Consider the following 20,907-nt stretch of genomic DNA (forward strand, 5'->3'; position numbering starts at 1 on the left):
ATCATTCTATATGTCTTGAAATCTTTCACTCTGAATTTTTAATCATGATGAAGACATTATTCATTAGGAATCCATGTGTGATTATTTAACATTCATGATTTACAAAGTAATTTTTTTCTATATTTTAATGATGCTTAAAGCATTTTCTCTCCAAGGGAATAGTTTCACTTTGTTCCCTACAAAATGCAGAACTACAGATGCTCTCAAAGAATCTGAAATAAAATAATACTCACCCAACATTAATTAAAACCCTAATTCCCTAAGTTATATGAAAGTATTATATAAATATTAAATTTATTGACATTTCTACATGTGGTGGGCTTATGAAAAAGATGATCTTTATTAGGAAATAAATACTGAAGCACGTAGAGGTAAAAGTTTGTAATATTTGTAGTGCATTCTCAATGGTTCAGAAAGAACAAACTCACACACACACTTGCTGGAGGGGGAAAGGTGCAAATGAAGCAAATGGGACAAAACATTGACAATGGACGAATCTGGGCAGAGGACATGTTATTTGCACCATGTTATTCTTATCATATATCTATATATTTAAAATTATTTCCACTTTAAAAGCTCAAAGAAAAAGCCAGATATTTGCATTGAGTAAAAAGGCCATTTCTCACCTGGATATTTGAGAGAAAGCTTCCATTTTTGCCAAATAAATGTGAAAACTGCTTGAATTCCTTTTCAAATGTCTTTACAGTTTCTGCTAGCTTCTGGATTTTACTTTCTTTTTGTTCTAGGCTCTTATATAAGTCAGAAATCTAGTAACAGGGATGTGAATGAGAAAAAATGAGGTCATTAAAATGTATACATTCCAGCTAAAATAGTCCTTGCAGTTAAGAATGTGTTTCTAGGAAAAATATACATAAATTCTAGGAAAACATTTGCAGGTGGTTTCTAAAAATCGGACCCACAGAATTTCTCATCAGCTTATTCTATACTTAACCTATTATGATGGTTCACCTAATAAAATGACATCACTTAGCTGAATTTACTGAACTTGTTCACTTCACCCATTCAAGTACACGCTTACTAAATAACCAGAGTACTGATCACCATACCACATTATATATTATGTATATAACATATAACGTATATGTAATAATAACATATGTAATATAAATAACATATAGGTATATAAATAAGTTATATATTATATACATAATATTTAACGTATATGTAATTTACATTATATATTATATGTACATGATTTTAAAGTAATTTTTGCTATATTTTAGTAATGTTTAAAGCATTTTCTTCCCAATTTCTATCATACCCTTATATTTATTAGCTCTTTTAATCTTCAAAGAACCCTATAAGTTAAGGTGCAAATATTTGTTCCACTTTTTTTAAAGAAGATAAAACAGAAGAGGGTTTAAGTAACCCTCCCAGCATATGAACTAGGAAGTAGTAGGCAAAACAAATGAGAAGTCTGTTTACTTAGAATTTGTAATCTATTTGAGGGAAACAACCAGAAACTTAAAAGCAATCCTAGACAATCCTTCTCTTATCCTCACATCCATTCAATCTGGAATGTTTGCCAACTTTTAACTCCTAAAACACAAGACTACAAACAAAAAAGTTCTTAAAACCATTTCTCACTTCCTCTCATTTCAACCTTCATTATTTTTCACCTGAGCTGTGACAAACAGCTTCCTAACTGGGTCTACATTACACCTTCTACCCTGACATATACCAGGAAGTTCTGTGGGAACTGGATTGATGAAGATTTCACAGTCCACTGTAACTCCAGCGACTGAATGGGTGTAGGTGCTTGATAAATATTTGTTTAATAAATGAATGCATGAATGCTCTCCTTGTCTTTAGTCAATTCATGCTCCATACTGTGACCAGAATAATATTAAGAGACAAATCTGATCTCATGCCTTCCCCACTTAAAATGTGTGTTCTTCTTTTTCAGGTTACACTGGGCCCCCTACTTGATCTGCCCCTGGCTATGCTTTTGGGCTCATGCCCATTCAGAACCTAAGTTCAACCTGGCCATCAAGATTACACAACTCCTAGTTCCCATCAGGCCCTGCTCACTCAAACACTTCCATCTTCATCTAAAACTTTTTAGGTTGGCAGCTTTTTAAGCTGCCATTCAAGGGTATGTCTTCTCAGAAATATTTCCTGACCAATACTATCTACTCAGATTACCCTATCTATATTCCACAATACTCTATCTACATTCCTATGTATAACTTATCCTTACCACTCTTACAATTTGCTTTTGTTGTTGTTTTGTTCCTTTTACTCCACTAAACTGTTTCTTGAGGCTATATCTCATTCATTTATCACCAGGGCCTAGCACAGTCCTGGCACACAGAAGGCACTGCATGTGTGCCTGATGAATGCATGCTTAAACTATTATAACAAGCTCTTGACCTTGGGCCTCAGAATCTTCTTTGTAGACCACTGGGGCAGATTTCTACTTAGAACCAAACCAAAGTCAGCATCACTTCTCCCTGCCATCACTTCTAACCTTCTCCTGTTCTTGTGGAGTCCATCTCATTAATAATTATTAATAATAATTCCTATGTTCCCCACCTTCCAAGCTTACAGCAATCCCTTTCAACCTCAGAATGTCTCTCCATGCTCCCTCGTCATCCCATTCACATGAGCCTTCACCACCACCACCTCTAGCATCTTGCCTCCACTTAATGCTTATTATGTACCAGGCACTGTACTCAGAGCTTAAGTAGAGTATGTCAAAGAGAGAGGGAAGGAAAAAAACCATTAAACACCTACTGCATGCCAGGTAAGAACTGAAAAGTGTGTGGACAGGCTATGGTGAGGCTGTAAAGTACACCATGAAGCACACTGGATTTAAAGTCAGAGGAGATGGACTTGAGATTGAATTCTACCACCTATCAGTTACAAACACATCAACATTTCTTTGAGCTTGGTTACATCATCTCTTGAATAAGGAGATTGTACCTTAAGATCTCAAAATTACCTTCCAGTCCTAAGGTTCTATTATTTTTTTTAATTTCAAGTAAATTTACATATTGATATAGTCTTTATTTTTTTTAAATTTTTTTATTGGTTGTTCAAAACATTACATAGTTCTTGATATATCATATTTCACACTTTGATTCAAGTGGGTTATGAACTCCCATTTTTACCCCGTATACAGATTGCAGAGTCACATCAGTTACACTTCCACTGATTTACATATTGCCATACTAGTGTCTGTTGTATTCTGCTGCCTTTCCTATCCTCTACTATCCCCCCTCCCCTCCCCTCCCCTCCACTCTTCTCTCTCTACCCCCTCTACTGTAATGCATTTCTCCCCCTTGTATTATTTTTCCCTTTCCCCTCACTTCCTCTTGTATATAATTTTGTATAACCCTGAGGGTCTCCTTCCATTTCCAAGCAATTTCCCTTCTCTCTCCCTGTCCCTCCCACCTCTCACCCCTGTTTAATATTAGTCATTTTCTCATGCTCTTCTTCCCTACTCTGTTCTTAGTTACTCTCCTTATATCAAAGAGGACATTTGGCATTTGTTTTTTAGGGATTGGCTAGCTTCACTTAGCATAATCTGCTCTAATGCCATCCATTTCCCTCCAAATTCTATAATTTTGTCATTTTTTAATGCAGAGTAATACTCCATTGTGTATAAATGCCACATTTTTTTTTTTATCCATTCGTCTATTGAAGGGCATCTAGGTTGCTTCCACAGTCTTGCTATTGTGAATTGTACTGCTATGAACATTGATGTAGCAGTGTCCCTGTAGCATGCTGTTTTTAGGTCTTTAAGGAATAGACCCAGAAGGGGAATAGCTGGATCAAATGGTGGTTCCATACCCAGCTTTCCAAGAAATCTCCATACTGCTTTCCAAATTGGTTGCACCAATTTGCAGTCCCACCAGCAATGTACAAGTGTACCCTTTTCCCCACATCCTCGCCAGCACTTGTTGTTGCTTGACTTCTTAATGGCTGCCAATCTTACTGGAGTGAGATGATATCTTAGGGTGGTTTTGATTTGCATTTCTCTGACTGCTAGCGATGGTGAGCATTTTTTCATGTACTTGTTGATTGATTGTATGTCCTCCTCTGAGAAGTGTCTGTTTAGGTCCTTGGCCCATTTGTTGATTGGGTTATTTGTTATCTTATTGTCTAATTTTTTGAGTTCTTTGTATACTCTGGATATTAGGGCTCTATCTGAAGTGTGAGGAGTAAAAATTTGTTCCCATGATGTTGGCTTCCTATTTACCTCTCTTATTGTTTCTTTTGCTGAGAAAAAACTTTTTAGTTTGAGCAAGTCCCATTTGTTGATTCTAGATATTAATTCTTGTGCTATGGATGTCCTATTGAGGAATTTGGAGCCCGACCCCACAGTGTGTAGGTCGTAGCCAACTTTTTCTTCTATCAGATGCCTTGTCTCTGGTTTGATATCAAGCTCCTTGATCCATTTTGAGTTAACTTTTGTGCATGGCGAGAGAAAGGGATTCAGTTTCATTTTGTTGCATATGGATTTCCAGTTTTCCCAGCACCATTTGTTGAAGATGCTATCCTTCCTCCATTGCATGCTTTTAGCCCCTTTATCAAATATAAGAAAGTTGTAGTTTTGTGGGTTGGTTTCTGTGTCCTCTATTCTGTACCATTGGTCCACCCGCCTGTTTTGGTACCAATACCATGCTGTTTTTGTTACTATTGCTCTGTAGTATAGTTTGAAGTCTGGTATCGCTATACCACCTGATTCACCCTTCCTGCTTAGCATTGTTTTTGCTATTCTGGGTCTTTTATTTTTCCATATGAATTTCATGATTGCTTTCTCTATTTCTACAAGAAATGCCGTTGGGATTTTGATTGGCATTGCATTAAACCTATAGAGAACTTTTGGTAATATTGCCATTTTGATGATGTTAGTTCTGCCTATCCATGAACAGGGTATATTTTTCCATCTTCTAAGATCTTCTTCAATTTCTCTCTTTAGGGTTCTGTAGTTTTCATTGTATATGTCTTTTACCTCTTTTGTTAGGTTGATTCCCAAGTATTTTATTGTTTTTGAGGATATTGTGAATGGAGTGGTTGTCCTCATTTCCATTTCAGAGGGTTTGTCGCTGATATACAGGAATGCCTTTGATTTATGCGTGTTGATTTTATATCCTGCCACTTTGCTGAATTCATTTATTAGCTCTAATAGTTTCTTTGTAGACCCTTTTGGGTCTGCTAGGTATAGAATCATGTCATCTGCAAATAGTGATAATTTAAGTTCTTCTTTTCCTATTTTTATGCCTTTAATTTCTTTCGTCTGTCTAATTGCTCTGGCCAGTGTTTCGAGAACTATATTGAATAGAAGTGGAGATAGAGGGCATCCCTGTCTTGTTCCAGAATTTAGAGGGAATGCCTTCAATTTTTCTCCATTCAGAATGATGCTAGCCTGGGGCTTAGCATAGCGCCCCAATTGGAGGAGGAGCAAAGGAAACTAAGGTTCTATAATCCTATGAGTCTGTCTGGCCACTGGTAGAAAAACATCTATCTCCAAACAACTTATACTGAACAGAGAAGAATGTAAAAGTAGCAAGATAAAACAGGCAAACCCCAGCAATTCCATGGCCTCCCTTTATCTGTGAATTCGTGAAGACTTACCTGTTCTTCTAATTGAAAGTTCTTTTCTAAAACCAGAAGCATGTGTTCCCGCAAGGCTGAATGTTCATGCTCCTGCAGGTTCCCCCGCTTATCCTTCAAGATTAAGAGAAAAAGAAGTCCAGTGACTGAGAGGCTCCAAAAATAAGAAAAGCAGTGGAATATTTTGCTAATGCAGAAGCTTAGCAACTTTGCTTGCTATAAGAGTTTAAATATGCAACCCTCTCTAGGTGGGTTGCTGGAAAACTGACTCCACCAAGTCTCTTTTCCAGCTTTGGGGTTCTATAGTACCCATGAGGCAATCTTAAACTTACTTACACAGAGAATCTTTACCCTATATATAGCATAAATGAGATGCTATTTCTTTTTTTCTATTTATCTCATTCTGCTTATGAGATGCATAGTATTCTAAAATTGAATATATAATTATATAGTTGGTCCTTTATTGTTAAACTCAAAGGTTGTTGTGTTGGGGAGTTTGCTATACAAACAATGCTACAATATGCACTGTTGTGTGTGTTTGTATATGTGTGTGATCACTGTACACTTAAGAAAAGATTTCTGTAATAAATTCTTAGTAGAAGAATTGCAGGGTTAATATATGGGTTCTTTGTGTGTGTGTTGTGTGTGTGTGTGTGTGTGTGTGTGTGTGTGTATGTGTGTGATGCTTGGGATTGAACCCAGGGTCATGTGCATGTCAGGCAAGCACTCTACCAATTGAACTATATGCTCAGCCTTGGGTTCATTTCTAATTTTCATAGATATAATAAAACTACCCTTGAAAACAACTACATACTATAATTTTTTTAGTCTTTGTCAATTTGATGGTGAAATTATATTTCCTGTTATATTTATGTAAGAGTGAAATTGAGCACCTCTTCTTACATCTATCAGTCAACTGGATTTTTTTTCTCAAACTGCTCATTTTTTCCTTTGCCTACTTTCCTATTAAGTTGAATAACTTATTCATATGTAATAATTATTTGTATAATAAAGAAAACAACTCCCATTTTTTTTTTTGGTCTAGTCATGTTAGAGATTCTCCCTCCTCTCCAAATTTGTGGTTTGCCATTTGACGTTATTATTTATGGTATTTTAGAAATCCAACACACTCAGAAGTTTTAAATATTTGTGATTAAATTTATCAAAATGACGACTTCTGGGCCATGGGTGGTGGTACACACCTGTAATCCCAGCGATTCAGGAGGCTGAGGCAGGAGGATCTTGAGTTCAAAGCCAGCCTCAGCAATTTAGCAAGATGCTAATCAACTATATGAGACCCTGTATCTAAATAAATATGAAAAAGGACTGAGGATGTGGCTCAGTGGTTAAGTGATCCCACCCCCCAAAAAAGATGATTTCTGATGTTGTTCTTAGTCATCTAAGAAAGGGCTTCTTTATTTTAGGGAATGAAAAAATTCAGCCTGGTGTAAGGGCACACACCTGTAATCCCAGTCTCAGCCACTTAGTGAGTCTCTGTCTCAAAATAAAAAGTAAAAAGTGCTTGAGATATAGCTCAGATGTAGAACACTCCTGGGTTCAATCCCCAGTACCTCCCCCTCCAAAGAAAAGAAGAAAAAAATCCACTCATCTTTTTTCTAGTATTTTTAGAATTTTTAAAATAAACTTTATTTTGGATTTAGATTTTCAGAAAACCTGGAATGATAATACAAAGCAAGATATATTTAAATGTCTACAACTTTGATCCATTTGAAATCTGTTTAAAGAATTGAAGTAGAGATCAGACTCCATTTTCTTTTATTTTTAATTTGATACATAATTTATTGAAGAATTGTTTTGAAGGCATTTAAAAAGTAACAAAAGTAAAAATAAATTTTCAAAGCAATAAAAAATCTATAAAATAAATTTTAAACATGATTTTAAGTCACTTTTCTTCAAAATAATTGGTGATATATAGAAGTACCATAAAACCAAGATTTGTAATGATGGGATGCTGGAAGGTTCCAAAAGGTGATGAAGAAAGTAGAGCCAGAATTAGAAATTATTACTATGATGGTTAATATTATGGGTCAACCTGACTGAGCTATGGTGCCTAATTGTTTGGTCAAAACTCATCTAGGTGTTGCTGTGAAGGTATTTTTGTAGTTGTGATTAACACAATTGGTAGACCTTAAGTGAATATTACCCATGTGCAATGTGGATGGGTCCCATCCAATCAGTTGAAGGCCTTACCAGCAAAGAATTAAGTTTCCTGAAGAAGCGCTGCTTCTAAAGACTACAACACAGAAATTCCAGTGCAAGTTTCCAGATCACTGGCCTGCCTAACCCCCACAACTGCAGGAGCCAATTCCTTAAAACAAATTCCACCCCATGTGTGTGTGTTTATATTAAGTTCTGCTTCTCTGGAGAAACCTAATCTCAAAGTTCTCAAAATTCTATGTCCTTATACATCCTAAATGAAATCAATGAGTATAATGACTCACCAAGTGAGTTTCAGAATAGAATGCAAGGAAGAACAAAAAGACATCTCCTAGGGCTGGGATTGCAGCTCAGTAGTGGTACAGTGCTTGCCTCACATGTGTAGGCGCTGGGTTCGATTCTCAGAACCACATATAAGGAAATTAAATAAGGGTCCATCAACAGCTAAAAAATATTTTAAAAAAAAAAGACATCTCATACCTTTACAGTACAGCCATAGTGCTTAAAAGGACAGTCTTGTTCGGCTTCAGGACACACAGCCAGATGTTCATTCACCTTCAAAACAGACAACCTTCAGCTACAGAGACTCGCCTCTGATTATTCAACTGTCTGGTATAACTGCAGGGAGTCAGGGGTGGCTTGGGAGGAATGGAGGGACCGGGAAAAGGAGAGAAGCTGGTAAAAGCTGGGATGAAATCTAAGAGTTCTTAGAGCAAAGAAAAGGGAAGATAGACACACATTTACCATGGGCCTTTGCCTATGGAATTTTATCAAACACCACAATGATTGCTTAAAACTTATCTTATATAGAATCTACAGAGAGGACTATTTAGTCACCTTAGTTCTTGGAATAATCTGCAAACACTTGTTGGGACAAGATACCGGGTACTCAGGACACAAGTTTTCTTCATGATTCTGAAAGAGAGAAAGTGATGAAAAACAGAGAAAGTCTCTTTTTGTGGCCTCATAGTGATTGTAGGCTTGTCTCTTTGGGGATATATTTCATGTGTCTTGCTCTCCACAGGAAGTTATGGCTTAGTTCCAAAAAAGTTTGCTTTCTGAGTGAAAATGAATTCAGTTTAAAATTTAAATTTGTTGATTATTCCAAAAGAAGGTCAGAGGGCATGGGGTTCAAAGAAGGCAGCCTGGGGAATTACCAGTGTGGCTGCTCTGGCACATGTGAAAGGTACCCATGGTCTCTTTTGCCTGCCTACATCCAGCCTCTGCAGCTAGATCACACAATCTGGAGTGTAGCCATCCGCGTCACTTCCCTGTGATCCAGGCCTCACGCCACTCCATCCACACTCACACACGGCAGGTGTTCAAGTGCTATTTTTGCCAGTGATCAGTGAACAGAGTCCTGCCAGCAAGAGCCTTTCGAACTCAGATAATCTCACTCTATAGACCTGATTCTGTACATAAATAAATGCAGAAATGTGCTTCTAGTATCCCACCTGCCTTATTGCGACCACTCGGAACACAGCCCCACAGAGACGACTGTGCTTCTTACCTGTAAGTTGATCACTACCACATCCTTTTTGCAATAAAGGCACTTTTCCTCTCGAAACTGACAGTATGCGCTCAAATGCTCCTTCAGGTCTTTCCGGAGGACTGCTTCCTGACAGTTCTTGTTAGAACACTGCACAGCTTGAAGCAAGCACTGCTGAAGGTGGTCCTGTGAGGGGTAACAACAGGCTGCAGAACAGGGTGGTGGGAGGGACCAACTGGAGGTCCAGTGAGGGCAAGAGAAGAGGGGCGCAGCTGGGCAGCAAGGCTGGCACAGGGGAGGAGGGGGCAACGTTTCCCCAGCTGTCCCTGAGGCCACCCACTGCATCTACTAAGGACAGGACATGGAGAGGGCTGCTGGGACCTGAGCTCTGAAAGCTAGCCTTGTCTAGTGGGAATCAGGAGAAGAGAAGGGAAATTCATATCCCATTTGTTTTAGGTGATCTAGGAATCTGCTCATTTTCTCAGGTCAGTCCTGGGATATTTTCCTTAGGTTTGCCAATTAACTTGCCAGTTCTTTGAGGACATTTTTTGTTTCTTTTGTTTACTCTCCATCCCCAGCACCTCATACTGGTTTGTGCATAGCAAATGGTAAAAGACAGAAGCAAAAGAAGGAAGGAGAAAGGGGCATCTCCTAACTCAATGAAGAAAAGTAAAGAACTAAGAAGAAGGAAAGGAAGGTGTTCTAGAAGTGGTTAAAAGAGAGAGAGAGAGAGAGGAAAACATGAGTTCATGGGCCAAAGGTAACAGGAATGGTCAGACTTATAAAATCAGGAAATATTCTTGCTGGGCACGGTGGTGCACACCTGTCCCAGTGGTTCAGGAGGCTGAGGCAGGAGGATCGTCAGTTCAAAGCCAGCCTCAGCAAAAGCAAGGTGCTAAGCAATTCAGTGAGACCCTGTCTCTAAATAAAATACAAAATAGAGCTGGGGATATGGCTCAGTGGTCAAGTGCCCCTGAGTTCAATCCCTGGTACCTTCCCCCACCAAAAAAAAAAAAAAAATCAGGAAATATTCTTAACTAGAACCTTAGAGATTAAGGACATGATAGTGTTCATTTTACGGTTCTTCATGTTCCAGATTTTTAAAAGCAGGCATATCTCAATAAAAACCATTAGATCATTGCAAGTTCTTGTGATGCTGACAAGGTACCAAAACCTTAGTGAGCTTGTCTCCCTGTAAATCTGCTTCAGAGTTGGCAAGCTAAGGCCAACTGGCTGCATCTGGCCTGGCTACATGTCTTTGTAAATAAAGTTTTATTGAATGCCTGTTCATTCACATACTGTCTACGGCTGCTTGCTTCTAAAGTGGGAAGGCTGAGTAATTGCAATAGAGACCACCTAGCCTGAAGAGCCCAAAATATTTACTGTCTATCTCTTAGCAGAAACAGTTTGCTAACCCTTCTCTGAAGGAAAAGAGCAGCATTTTTCAACAGCAGGATAAAGATGATAGCTATTTTTCTTTGCTTCTGATAATTTTTTTCTCTTGCCTAATTGTTCAGCTAAGACTCCTAGCACCATGTTGAACCCGAGTTTTAAGAGTGCCATCCTTTTCATGTTCCAGATCCTAGCTTTTCCCCACTCAGTAAGATGTCCATTGTTTATGGTATAGAGCCTTTGCTATGTTGAGGTACGACATAACATAATTTAATTTGTTCCGAGTTTTTGTTATAAAAGGATGTTGAATTTTGCCAAATGCTTTTTCTGTATTTATTCAGATAATCCTATTATTTTGTTCTTTGTTTTTTCAGCATGATATATTGCCTTTATTGATTGTGTACAATTGAACCATCTTTGCCTTCCTAGAATTAATCCCACTTGATCATGATAAATGATCTTTTTGACATGCAAAAAAAAAAGAAACAAATGGTTCTTATTAATCAACATTGAAATTTCCAAATTTCATTGAGACAAAACACCCAGTCAATAGTCATCAAAATTCTGCTACCTGTAAGATCCTATACCTTGCCACACAAGGGGGAAGCGGACAAGAAATAAAAGGAAATTGGGTGGAAAGGAAAAAGTAATCTGATAGGGGAGGGACATTTCCAGATGGAGGTAGTTAGGGGTGACCTCTCTCATTTGCTCTCTCTCTCTCTTTTTTTTTTTTTTTTTTTGGTTGGTACCAGGGACTGAACCCAGGGGCACTTAACCACTGAGACACATCTCCAGCCCTTCTTTATATTTTATTTAGAGACAGGGTCTTGCTGAGTTGTTTAGTGCCTCACTAAGCTGAGGGTGGCTTCGAACTTGTGATCCTCTGTCTTAGCCTCCTGAGTCACTGGAATTACAGGTGTGTGCCGCCATCACGCCTAGCAGGAAATTAAAAACAAAACGAAACAAACAAACAGGTTGAAAGAAACTAGCCCCTGTTCTCTAGTAGCCTGTGGTCTGGTCACTATGGCTGTCTGATGGCACATTTGAGCCTAATTTTCTATACGGGCTTAGTGACAAGAAAGTTGGATCTGAGGCCTCCTTCTAGGCCCCACCATTTATAGCAAGTAGCCAAGAACCGTCACAGGAAAGCAAAAATATTCTGTGAGCCTCCAAAGCACTCCCTGAGTTAAGAAGGAAATCATTTACACATTTATTACCTCAGTGCCTGGGGGATTTGGAGGCTTGATAAAGAAAAGGCTGAATCATCTGAAATACGTGTTCCAAACTGTGTGGGTGTAAGGGGAAAATTTCAGCAGCCTCCAGGCAATTCCCTGGAAGCTGGTGATGCCTGAGTCTTCCCTCATTCAGTGTGATCAAACCTGATATGGGCCTGGCAGGGCCACTTTTCCAGCTTCCCATTAATAGCCTTCTCCCGCAGAATGAAAGAAATTCGAATCTTTTCACCTACACTTCCCCTATATACCAGTTTGTTGGCATCTCATATCAATAGCTCACCTTTAAACCACATACTACTTCTTTCTGGTCTGTGTGATCTGCCTTGGGTCATAACTCTGCAGATCAGAGCCCACCCTCCACAACAACACACAGCAGATGCTTTCAGGGAGGGACCCTCACCATCATGTTTTTCTGCAGTCATGCCTGGCTCTGACCTCAGGGACTCCAACTCCTTCAGTTACCCCCAAATGACACAGTCTTGTTTGTGCATTCGTTTTGCCTGGCATGTCCAACACCCTCTGTTTTGGCTCAGTGATCCCTACCAAGTAAAGCATGTACCCCCTGTGTCCTTCCTACACCTTGGTCCTTGGCAGCTATAGCACTGCCACTCATTGTATGACTAGCTGGGAATCCTCTGGGGCTAAGCCAGTGAATTCCTCTCTCATGCTGACCCAGGCACTGTGACATCAACAGGTTTAACAAATGTCACTTAAAAAAAGGCAAAGGCAAACATTGGTCCTAAGTAATACCAACCTGGTATCGTCCCAGAATAACCTTGGCATTGCATCCAGGAGCATTTTTGCAATATACGTATAAATTGAGAACTTCTCTTTTGCAGCAATTGTCTTTAAACACCTAAAAGATAAAGATGATAGGTCTTATTCCGATGCTGAACAGCAATGCAAATGAAGCTACTGTAAGTTTGATCTTCAAGTATATCTCTGAAGTCAGGTGGAAACTTCCAGTAGTTGGAATGGAAATATCACACTCACCACCACACTAAAAGAAAAGGCCATCTCAGATACATACATCCCACAAGGGAGGTAACTCAAGACTCAGTGCAAAAGGCTGCTACTGCTGGGAGAATCGCATGGTGAATCTGACCCCACACAGTAAAGGTTAGGAGGTGGAGCTGTGGCCAAGGGTGATGCTTTCAGCTTCCTGTCACAGGGTAAATCAGAGAATGTCCCTGAAGCTGTGCTGACTTGCTATTCAGCACTAACCAGGAGTTGGCAAACTTTCTCTGTCAGACAGCAAATATTTTCAGCTTTGTAAGCCACATAACAACCATCTCTATTGCCTTATTTCAACTTTCGCACGCAATACTTACAGGAACAGACATGACTGTGTTTCAATAAAACATTTACAGACACTGAAATTTGAATTTTATATACTTTTCATGTGTCACAAAAATTACTCATTTTCTGATTTTTAAAGTAAATTTTTATTTTGAAATTCAACCCCTTTTTTAAAAAAACATAAAACCAAAAACCATTTTCCTAGCTAACAGATCATATGAAAACAGGTGGTGGGCTAAATTTGCTCCAAGGTGTAGTATGCCAACCCCCCCACCCCCGCCCTAATCTTGTGGGTCAGACAGACATTAGGTATAGCACAGTCCTCTGAGAAGCATTTGCAAAACCCATCATAAAGAGTTTAGAGAAGAAGCAAGGACATCAGACCAGTCCCTTGGGAAGGCCCCAGAGAAAGTAAAGCTTGGACATCCTGCAACACAATATTAGAGGAAGAAAACTGAATCTAATTAAGGGAAAGCTTAAGAGAGAAGAGCTTCATGATCATAAATTATACAAGAGTTTCTTAGATACAACACCAAAAGAACAAGCAACCAAAGAAATTGGACTTAAAATCAAAATGATTAATTTTTGTGCTTCAAAGTATACCATCAAGAAAATGAAAACAACCTACAGAATGAGAGAAAAATATTTGCAAATCATATATCTGATAAGAAATTTATATCCAGAATATACAAAGAACTTTTATAACTCAACAATTACAAATCACCCAATTAAAAAGGAGGCAAAGGAGGAACTGGGGATATAGCTCAGTTGGTAGAGTGCTTGCTTTGCATGCACAGGGCCCTGGGTTCAATCCCCAGAACTTAAAAAGAGAGAGAGAGAGAGAGAGAAAGAGAGAGAGAGAGAGAGAGAGAGAGAGAGAGAGGCAAAGGAATTGAATAGTCATTTTTGCCAATAAGCATATGAAAAGATACTCGATGTTATTAGCCAAGGGGGAAAAGCAATTAAAACCACAAATGAATTCACTTCACATACAAGGTAAGGCTATACTCAAAAAAGACAGAATAGCAAATTTTTATGAGGTCTGGAGAAATAAAAAAACTAGATGCAAGAGCCTATATATATACACATATATATCTATCACACACTACACACACACTCACACACACACACATATATAATATATATTCCATGTTGTATAATTATATCAAAATGAATTCTACTGTAATATATAACTAAAAATAACCAATAAAGAAAAGGAAAAAGAGTGAATCAAAATAAGAAAGAAAGAAAGAAATGGTTCAGTTGCTTTGGAAAACACTCTGGCAGTTTTCATAATGTTAAACATAGAGTATGACCCAGTAATTCCATTCTTAGATAATTAAGAGAAATACATAGGAATACATAAACACTTGTATATGAATGCTTATAGCAGTATTACTCATTATAGTTCAAAAGGGAAACAACCCAAGTGTCCATTAGCTAATGAATGGACAAACAAAAGTGGTATATCTATACAAAGAAATGATATTCAGCAATAAAAATGAATTTGGTACTGATATGTTCTACAACATGGATGAACCTTGAAAACATTATGCTGTAAAATAACCCAGATACAAGAAGTCACATATTATGTGATTCTACTTATATAAAAATATCCAGAATAGAAAATCCATAGAAGCAGAAACTAGATTAGTAGTTTACAAGGGCTGAGGATGAGGGAGGGTGGGGAGTAACTACAGCACTGGACATGGGGTTGCTTCTTGGGGTAATGACAATATTCTAGAATTAGATACTATGGTAGCTTAATAACCTGTAAACACACTATAAACTACTGAACTCTACACTTTAATAGGTAAATTTCATGGTATGTGAATTATATCTCAATAAAGCTGTTAACAAACATATAATAAAAGGAAGTTTTAGGGATCAACCAGATGAAAAGGTGAAATCTAGGCAGGATGCTCCACTTCTCCCAGCAGCTTGGGGTGGCTAAAGCTAGTGTAGGAAGTGGGTGAGGAAGAAGCAGGAGAGGAGACCTGGGGGGAGGTGTGGTCAGCAAAGACCCAGGCAAGCTTCTCTCAAACAGGGGTAGGAGGGTCTGACTTGACCCGAAAACAGAGAAATAGAGGCTCCAAGGAAGGTCCCCCTTGACCACTCTCCTTAAGGTCCAATTCAACCCAGGACGCCAGCTTCTTCTTCACTATCACCCAGACAGATGCTAAGGCAAAGTAGTGATTTTCTTACCTCCTGAGATTTGATAACCTCCTTATCTACAGGGCAGATTGGCACTGCATTTAATTCTCTGGAGAGAAAAATAAAAATAGAGCCAGAATTAGACATTTAACCTCAATTGCTTTTTTAAGAGCAGTCCAGTACTCTAGCTACACTCCATCCCTGGGTGGCTGGACCTTGACTTTGCACATGCTATTCTCTACCCAGAAGGCACCCCTGGGCCCCTCCTTCTTTCAGTCTACCTGAAAAACTCCCATTCATCCTTCAGTATATAGTCAAAAATGGAGTCCCCCAGACAGTGTTAAATGCCCCTGTCCTTTGCCATAATCTGTCTCCTTCACTTGACTGAGACATTCTAGAAGACATATGTCAGGTCCTTTTCCACACTATACTCCAGCTGTTCACCTCCCTACACTAGAGCTTAGGAGAGCAAGTGCTGAATGTATGAACATGTGAGTAAATAAGAATGTGCTTGATAACCCTTTTCAAAGTCAGCAGGATAAAACAACTACCTTGATGACCCTATAGAAGCCCCCTTAGAATGCTTCTTCACCTCTCCTGATCTTCAAAATGGCATGACCCAGGCTGCTACAGTTGGGATGTTGAATGTCCCCAAAGGCCCATGTGTTAAAGGATTGGTCCCCAGGCTGGTTCTACTGGGAGATGGTAGAACTTTTAGGAGCTGGGGCCTAGTGGTAGGTCCTTAGGTCATTGGGGGCATGCCCTTGGAGTGGGATAGTGAGACCCAAGCCCCCTTCTCTCCTTTTCCTTTGTTTCCTGTCTGATAAGGTAAGTGTTTTTTCTCCACCACATGACCTTGCCTCGATGTGATACCTTGCCACAGGCCCATAATATCAGGGCCAATTGATCATTTGGGACTGGAATCGCCAAAAATGAGAGCTAAAATAAGCCTTTTCTCATTATAAATTAATTATCTCAGGTGTTTTGTTATAGTGATGGAAATCTGACTAACACAGGGTTGATAGCTGCCCTGGAGTGGGCAGCAGCCATGGCAACAAGTCCTGTATGTATGTGACAGCATCTTTACCTCAAGGAAAGAACAGTCAGGGAAGTTACAACACAGATGCTGTAAGATACAATCCATTCTTGATAGGCAACTCATGACAGACTGTGCAACTGGGTCTATTCTGCCATGCAAAATGGGCAGAGTCTGGGTTTTGAGAAAAGGTATATATCATAAGTGGCAAAAAGTGAAGGTTACTCTTTAGGCCCTCACAGAGGACCCCTGAGAAAGCTCCTCCTATCTATTGTGGTTCTGTGGCCAGCGACAGGAATTCCCAAAACCATGATTACCGTTGAGTGGCGCAGCTGACTCTTAGATGCCAGGAACACGCCGCCTGGGTCTGGCCTGCTGTGGCTGGAGCTGCAGGCCCTGCCCACTCACCTCAGGGACAGGATGCAGTGCTGGCAGAAGCGGTGCCCACAACCGGTCTGGTGGGGGTTGTGAAGTACCGAGTGGCAGAAGGCACATTTGTAGCGCTCTTCCAACTGCTCCACAAACTGGTATTCTGTGTGGGGCTCAAAGTCCAAGGAGATGGAGTTGCTGGAATTCTGGCGGATGAAACCACAGGGGGCTCCTCCTTGTTCTTCTGAAAAAGCCATTCTGGGGAGTCGGGGGAAGAGAAGGAAAATTAAGTGTGAAAACACCCAAACGATACAGCCACCAAGTGTTCAATTACTTGTTTCAAAATTAGTGAACATCACCCGCACGCTCATTCTGTTATGATCTGTTAACAACAATGATAACTTCCTGCCAATGGGGAGGCTCCTGCAAAGGTGAGATGACCTTGGGGTACCGGGCCAGGAAGCTGGTCCAGATGACCTCTAGCAAGATTCTCTGAAACTTTAGCTCTTTGTTCATTAACCTTCTATAGGATGCTACATCGTCATGTCAGTTTGGCCACATGTTTGGATAAAATATTGCCAGGAGTTAAGTACATTATAAGCAAACTATTATGGGTTTTTCTTCCAAAAATGAGAGAATTGAAACAGATGTTTTGTTAAAAAAAAAATTCCAGAAGCAAATGTCTTATACACAAATACATTTCTTACCATCAATCTTGATCTCCCCTCGCTCCCTCACACGCACTTTCTTCCCACTCCTCTATCTTAACAGACTGAATTTTTGTCTCCCCCTGGCCCCCAAAATTCATGGTGAAATCCTTACCCATGAGGTGATGCAATTAGAAAGTGTAGGCTGAGGAAGGTAATTAGGTCAAGAGGGTAGAGCATGAATAGTGACCTTATAAAAGAGGCCAGATAAATGAATTAAACAGACACTTTTCAAAAGAAGAAATACAAATGGCCAACAATAACAACAACAACAACAAAAAACATGTTCAACATCTTTAGCAATTAGGCAAATGTAAATCAAAACTAAACTGAGATTTCATCTCACACTAGTCAGAATGGCAGTCATCAAGAAGACAAATAATAATAAATGCTGGAGAGGGTGTAGAGAAAAAAGAAATTTTTATACTGTTGGGATTATAAATTAGTACAAACACTATGGAAATCAGTATGAAGGATCCACAAAAGACAAGGGATGGAGCCAACATATGACCCACTGTATCATTCCTCAGTATTTATCCTAAAGAATTAAAGTCTTCATACTACAGTGATACATGCATACCCACGTTTGCAGCAGCACAATTCACCATGACCTAACCATGGAACCAGTTTAGTTATCCATCAAATGAAGCAAATGTGGTATATATACACAATGGAGTTTTATTTAGCCATAAAGAAAAATGAAATTATGTCATTTGCAAGAAAATGCATGGAACTAGAGAATGTCATGTTATGTCAAATAAGTCCAACTCAGAAGGTCAAGGGTTGTGTTTTCTCTCATATACGGAAGCTAGAGAGGAAAAGGAAAAGAAAGATGGGGTGGATCAAAGGGAGATCAATAGAAGAAAGGAACCAAAGGGTGGGAGACAGGCAGGGAGGAGGGAAGTTACATTGTGTGCAAGTATGAGTATCTAACGACAAATCCCATCATTATGTACAATTATAACACATCAGTAAATATGTGGAAAAATAAATAAATGAAAAGCTGCTTCACCCTCTTGCTGCAAACAATAAATCTGCAAACTGCAAGAGAGGGTCCTCATCAGAACCCAACCATACTGGTACCTTCATCTCAGACTTAGAATACCCAGAACCATGAGAGTGAAATTTCTGTTGTTGATAAGCTCTCCAGTCTATGGTACCTTGTCAGAGTCAGCAACCCAACCAAGACCGGTGCCAAGTTGCATCATTTCTCACCTGAATGAAAAAGGAAACCATTAACTGCTTCCTCCTCCAAGTCATTTTCCATGCTACCTAGCCAGAGTAATTATTTTCAAAATTCAAGTATGATTTAAAGTTATCGCCCTTCATCTCTCAGGGGCTTCCCCAATCTCTGAGGGAAAGTCTATAGTGCTGAACAGGCTACAAGGCTGTATCCTTTCCACCTAGTGGCATCCTGGTCTCTCTCGCCCTTGCTTTCAGCACTCCTTCCATGTATGCATTCTTTTGGTTCTTTTAATACACTTCACAGGGCCTTTGCAAGACTGTTGCCTGTGTCTGGAACATCTTTGTCTCTTTCCAGTCTTCTTCACTTGATGAACTTATACTCCAGTTGTGACTTTCAAGAGTCATATATTCAGGTTAAGCTTTCTCTTCTCCTCCTGGTCTATGACCAGTTTGTAAAACATGTATGTGGACTTCAGAGGGGGTTGGGAATATGAATAGATGAGGAACAAGATTTTTCACTACATCATGAAAATCACTACATTCATTTAAAAATGAATGCATTATCAATTAAAAAATAAATAAATATAGAAAACAAAAGCTAAACATCCACTAAATCACATCACTTGTAGAACCCGGTTCTGCTCCTCCAGTGCAACACTTGGTCTGACATTAGACAGCATTGGTGCAATTTTTTGATTTATGTTTATGTCCCTCAGTGACACACAGTTTACATCTGGTCTTGCGCCTTATTGTATTCCCATATCTAGCATTATGCCTGGTGTGGAGAACAAGTCAGCTATTCACTGAAATAATATTTTTAATTCTACAAAACATTGAAAAACCCTCAATAGTGCAACCTCATTAGTACTGGTCTTTAATGTAGCCATTTTTAACATTTTGTGTGTGTGTGTGTGCAAGATGCCCCCCTCTTTGAAAATGTCATGTAAACTTTAGATCTTCCCTCTGCAAAATAACACATACACACACACACACACACACACACACACACACACACACACACACACACCATCAGATTTCTGAACATTTTAGGACCTTGGGAACATACTAGTTGTTCCCAATTGAGAATATTCTAGCCTTGCCAGCAGAGGTTACTTTGGGGCACCGTGCAGAAATGTGCTTTCAGAATCTGGCTAAAGGTTAAAAGATGGGAGGCCTTTTGGAGTGGTTACTGGAGATACTACCCCTCCACATGGCCAGGGTCAGGAAGGCCTGACCTGCAGACTTGCTTGGTTTGGCTGCTCTGGAGATCTTTATGACTCTGCTGGGCCTGGGAGCAGCTGCAAGCTCCAACAAGCCAGGGGAGAGACACACAGCCCCGTTTGCCACCCAGCTCTGCTTGGGTCATCTGCTTGCCTTTCTTTCCTATGTAACCTGTCTGGCTTCTCTCCCTGCCAGAGTGGTGGAAATCTGGAGTGTGGCTGGGGAGAAAGGAGCAGAGTAAACAACTGGCCTCTTTAGGCAAATAAGCTTTGTCCTTGGAGGATTCTGGCAGACCAGGGGACTTTTTTTTTAATCCTGATGTTTGAGACCAGAACCTACCCCACCTCTTCCCTTTAGCATGTGTTTCCTGTAAATCTTGACAGGTGAGAGGTGAGTGTTATTATTCCCCTTTTAACGTGGTTTGTTCTTGGTACTTAACAAAGTTTTAATTCTGAAGATGAAGAGGTATGCCTCTTTGCATGATTTTCATGCACAACCCTAATAACCAAAAAGCCACCTTTCTCTCAGAAAACTGCAAGAACGAATCTCCCACTGCCTTAACCTGCCCTGTGGTCTCTAGTCTCAAGGAAGGATGACATTTCACATCCTACACCCTTAGATCATGTACTATGACCCTCTGGGATTCTCTTCTAAGACAAAGATCATGCCTGTGTCACACAGCATCTAAATATGGAATCTTGGAGATGCACCCTAAAGTTAACAGACTCATTCAGTCTCTAGAACAAGCAGGGAAATGTACAAAACTCAGTTCAGTTTTCCTCCACTACATTCTGTCTTCTTTCCCAGCACAAGAGTCTGTTGCACTCATCTATATGTCCATCTTTCTCTACAACAGCAGTTCTCAAACTTTGTGGTCTCAGGACTCCTCCCCTTTCACATTTAGTATGGTTTGACCATAAATGTGCCCCCCAAATTCCTATGTTGGAACTTAAGATCCAATGTGATAATACTAAGAGGTGGGGCTTTTAGAAAGTGATTACATCATGAGGGTAGCACCCTCATGAATGGGATTAGCAACCTTATAAAGGGGCTGGAAGG

At 39.6% G+C, this 20,907-nt stretch overlaps 1 protein-coding gene across 7 annotated transcripts in view; it reads right to left on the bottom strand.

The window, feature by feature from the left end:
• The window catches only part of TRAF5 (TNF receptor associated factor 5), a 46,069-nt gene that overhangs the window by 4,202 nt on the left and 20,960 nt on the right, over nucleotides 1–20,907 (bottom strand). For all 7 annotated transcript variants that reach the window (XM_081297709.1, XM_081297707.1, XM_081297706.1 and 4 more), the window contains 8 exons: nucleotides 16,775–16,993; nucleotides 15,382–15,439; nucleotides 12,632–12,733; nucleotides 9,272–9,436; nucleotides 8,599–8,676; nucleotides 8,242–8,316; nucleotides 5,605–5,697; nucleotides 627–767 (listed from right to left, as the gene is read on the bottom strand). In XM_081297709.1, coding sequence (XP_081153835.1) covers nucleotides 627–767; nucleotides 5,605–5,697; nucleotides 8,242–8,316; nucleotides 8,599–8,676; nucleotides 9,272–9,436; nucleotides 12,632–12,733; nucleotides 15,382–15,439; nucleotides 16,775–16,993 — 931 coding nt within the window. The remainder of the gene's footprint in view (nucleotides 1–626; nucleotides 768–5,604; nucleotides 5,698–8,241; nucleotides 8,317–8,598; nucleotides 8,677–9,271; nucleotides 9,437–12,631; nucleotides 12,734–15,381; nucleotides 15,440–16,774; nucleotides 16,994–20,907) is intronic.

The sequence above is a fragment of the Spermophilus citellus genome (genome assembly GCF_964194105.1).
Source record: "Spermophilus citellus genome assembly, chromosome: 6".
Classification (NCBI taxonomy): Eukaryota; Metazoa; Chordata; class Mammalia; order Rodentia; family Sciuridae; genus Spermophilus; species Spermophilus citellus.